The sequence below is a fragment of the Otolemur garnettii genome, unplaced genomic scaffold (genome assembly GCF_000181295.1).
Source record: "Otolemur garnettii isolate 467f Iridium unplaced genomic scaffold, OtoGar3 scaffold00156, whole genome shotgun sequence".
In the NCBI taxonomy this organism is placed as follows: Eukaryota; Metazoa; Chordata; class Mammalia; order Primates; family Galagidae; genus Otolemur; species Otolemur garnettii.
The window spans coordinates 3,914,268-3,917,048 of record NW_003852551.1 but is presented as its reverse complement, the minus strand read 5'-3'; the positions used below and the strand labels follow the sequence as shown (position 1 = coordinate 3,917,048).

General features: G+C 43.3%; 1 protein-coding gene across 1 annotated transcript in view; it reads right to left on the bottom strand.

The window, feature by feature from the left end:
* Positions 1–2,781, bottom strand: part of PPP1R8 (protein phosphatase 1 regulatory subunit 8) — a 24,605-nt gene that overhangs the window by 12,225 nt on the left and 9,599 nt on the right. Inside the window, exon 4 of the mRNA XM_003799827.3 lies at positions 644–864. Within this exon, the coding sequence (XP_003799875.1) occupies positions 644–864 (221 nt within the window). The remainder of the gene's footprint in view (positions 1–643; positions 865–2,781) is intronic.

Below are 2,781 nucleotides of genomic sequence, written 5' to 3'. Positions count from 1 at the left end.
AAAAAAAAAAATACTAGAAATGTAGTTAGCAGCTACCACAGTGGACAGCATAGTTACCTATAAGAAGTCTTAAGGACAGAAAATGTAACTCCCAGGATTGGTGGCTTCAACAGCCAGTCAAGGTGCATAAGGAAACTGGGGAGGGGGTGGCGCCTGTGGCAGTGAGTAGGGCGCTGGCCCCATATACCGAGGGTGGCAGGTTCAAACCCGGGCCCAGCCAAACTGCAACAAAAAAACAGCCAGACATTGTGGTGGGTGCCTGTGGTCCCAGCTGCTTAGAAGGCTGAGGCAAGAGAATTGCCTAAGCCCAAGAGCTGGAGGTTGCTGTGAGCTGTGATGCCACTGCACTCTACTAAGGGTGACAAAGTGAGACTCTACCTCTAAAAAAACAAAAAAAAAGAAAAACTGGGAGGAAGGAGACTCCAGTGGCAGGTAACCCAGTCCCCCTGTTAGCCCTGGTCATACATAACTAAATCTACACAATGAGGCTCTCCATGGTATATCACAGCTGGCCAAACCACATTGTCAAAGACCCTTTGCTGGACTCAAGAGAACCTCTTGCTGCTGAGTCATTAGCATTTCAAGATACATACTACAAAAACCGAGGTTCCCAAAGACAAAACAATGACAGATATGGAATTACATCAAGCTCTGTTTCTTCCTCTGGAAGTCCCAGTAAGCCTTTGAGTTCATCATCCTCTCCACCCATCTTCTCATCTCCTTTCACAGCTGATGGCAATGTCTGAGGCTTCTCCCGCAGAGTGTATGCCCTTGTGGATGCACCAAAAGAGACCGTGGAATCGATGGGAATTTGCTGAGGCTTGTGTGGTTCCAACCGAATATGACCTAAGAAAGTGCCATGTGCTGGGAATAATCAAATAAGAAGTGTAAGGGGAGAAACCAAAAACAACCTGTTTTAGAAGGAAGAGTATGATCAGGTGAACACCTCCTAGCATATCAATTCTACTTTTTTGTTTGTTTTTAACTTATAGAAAAAATAACCATATTCAGGATTATGGTCAGAAAATATAAGCTTTTTTCTTTCTTTCTTTTTTTTTTTTTTTTTGAGACAGAGTCTCATTTTATCACCCTGGTAGAGTGCCATGGCATCACAGCTCATAGCAACCTCAAACTCTTGGGCTCAAGAGATTCTCTCGCCTCAGTCTCCCAAGTAGCTGGGACTACAGGCACCTGCCACACTGCCTGGCTATTTTTAGAGATGAGGTCTCCCTCTGGCTCAGGCTGGTCCCAAACCTGTGAGCTCAGGCAATCCACCTGCCTTGGCCTCCCAGAGTGCTAGGATTACAGGCATGAGCCACCTCGCCGGCCTAGAAAATATAAGCTTTTAAAAATGAAATTGGCATTGGGTCCATTGCATCCATCATGTGTTACAGTGAGAAGGAAAACTCCTTCACTTAGCTTTGAATCTCCTCAGTGGACCTGCTATTCCACCAGTAACAAATACCAGTGGCGTCATCTGCTGCCAGAAAGGCTTGGCTCCATTCTAGGCCCAGCAGGAACGTCTCCAAGCCAGCAGAAGTCATGCTTTCCAAGGCAAAAGATTGGAGAAACTGCTGTCTGCCCTCTCCTGCTTCAAGTCAAAGGAACACTGAGTGGCCTGATGGCAGTTGTGCTTGTATCTTCCTCAGGACAAGAAATGAACTTGGCTGAAACAGGTGCAGCATCAATGCCAAGGCAAGCTAAAATCCTACTAGAGGTTTCCAAATCTGTATCAGCATTCTGTATGTTATAAAATGGACAGAAAGAATAAGTACTTGTGAGGGAAGGCTCTCCAAGTCCCTCACATAAGCAGATTAGGGTGGGATGTGTATGTCCGTGCACGTGGTAGTGGGGGAGAGCGAAAGTCAAAGATGATTAACCCAGGAAACAAGATTCTTTATACACTCTATTTACATATGGGAAAAATGAACAAGCTTCAGGGCCTCATGTAGTAAGTCTCAACTACATTTCTGAGGGTTACCTCAGGGAGAGTTTAAAATCTTATTAGTTGGACTGTGCTCATAGAATTATTATTTATAGTCAAAGAAAAATGTAGCTGGGATAAGAAACCTATTGTAAGTAATTATATTTTGCTCACAACAATTATTTTTCTTATGTCCTCCCCTGGTGCTCTACTGCATTAATGGAACTAATCATGGCTTCTGTTTATACTGGATAAAAATTTATTATGGTCCTATAACACTTAAACACCCATAATCCTCAGTTCCTGGGTTCCTTTTTTGTTCTCTATAAAGATGCTCCTTGACTTACGATGTTCCAATAAATTCATGTTCCAATAAATTCATTGTAAGTTGGAAAGACTGCAGCCAAAAATACACCGAAAGGATAAGATGATCAAGATCACAACAGCACATGTCCTAACTCACATGCAACAGCCATTAATAGCTTGCCACTTCATGCTGGGCAATAACCCTGAGTTTCACCTCAAGAGTAATTGCCTTCCTCCTCTTCTCACCAGAAGCAGGAGACACAGATGGGCATTTTGTAGATATGACGCTATGGGCAAAACCAAAACTCAATATTGAAAACACACTGTCGGCAACTCAGCACACTGCAGAGTATCAGTTGTTTACCCTTGTGATCCTGCAGCTTCTCATCATAAGCAGCAGTGGCACCATTTCCTCCACTCAGCTTAGAGAGAGTATATGCACCGTACTGCATATTGCTAGCCCAGGAAAAGATAAAAATTCAAAGTACAGTTTCTACTGAATGTGTTTCATTTTTGCACCATTGTAAAGTTGAAACATCTTTTTTTTTTTT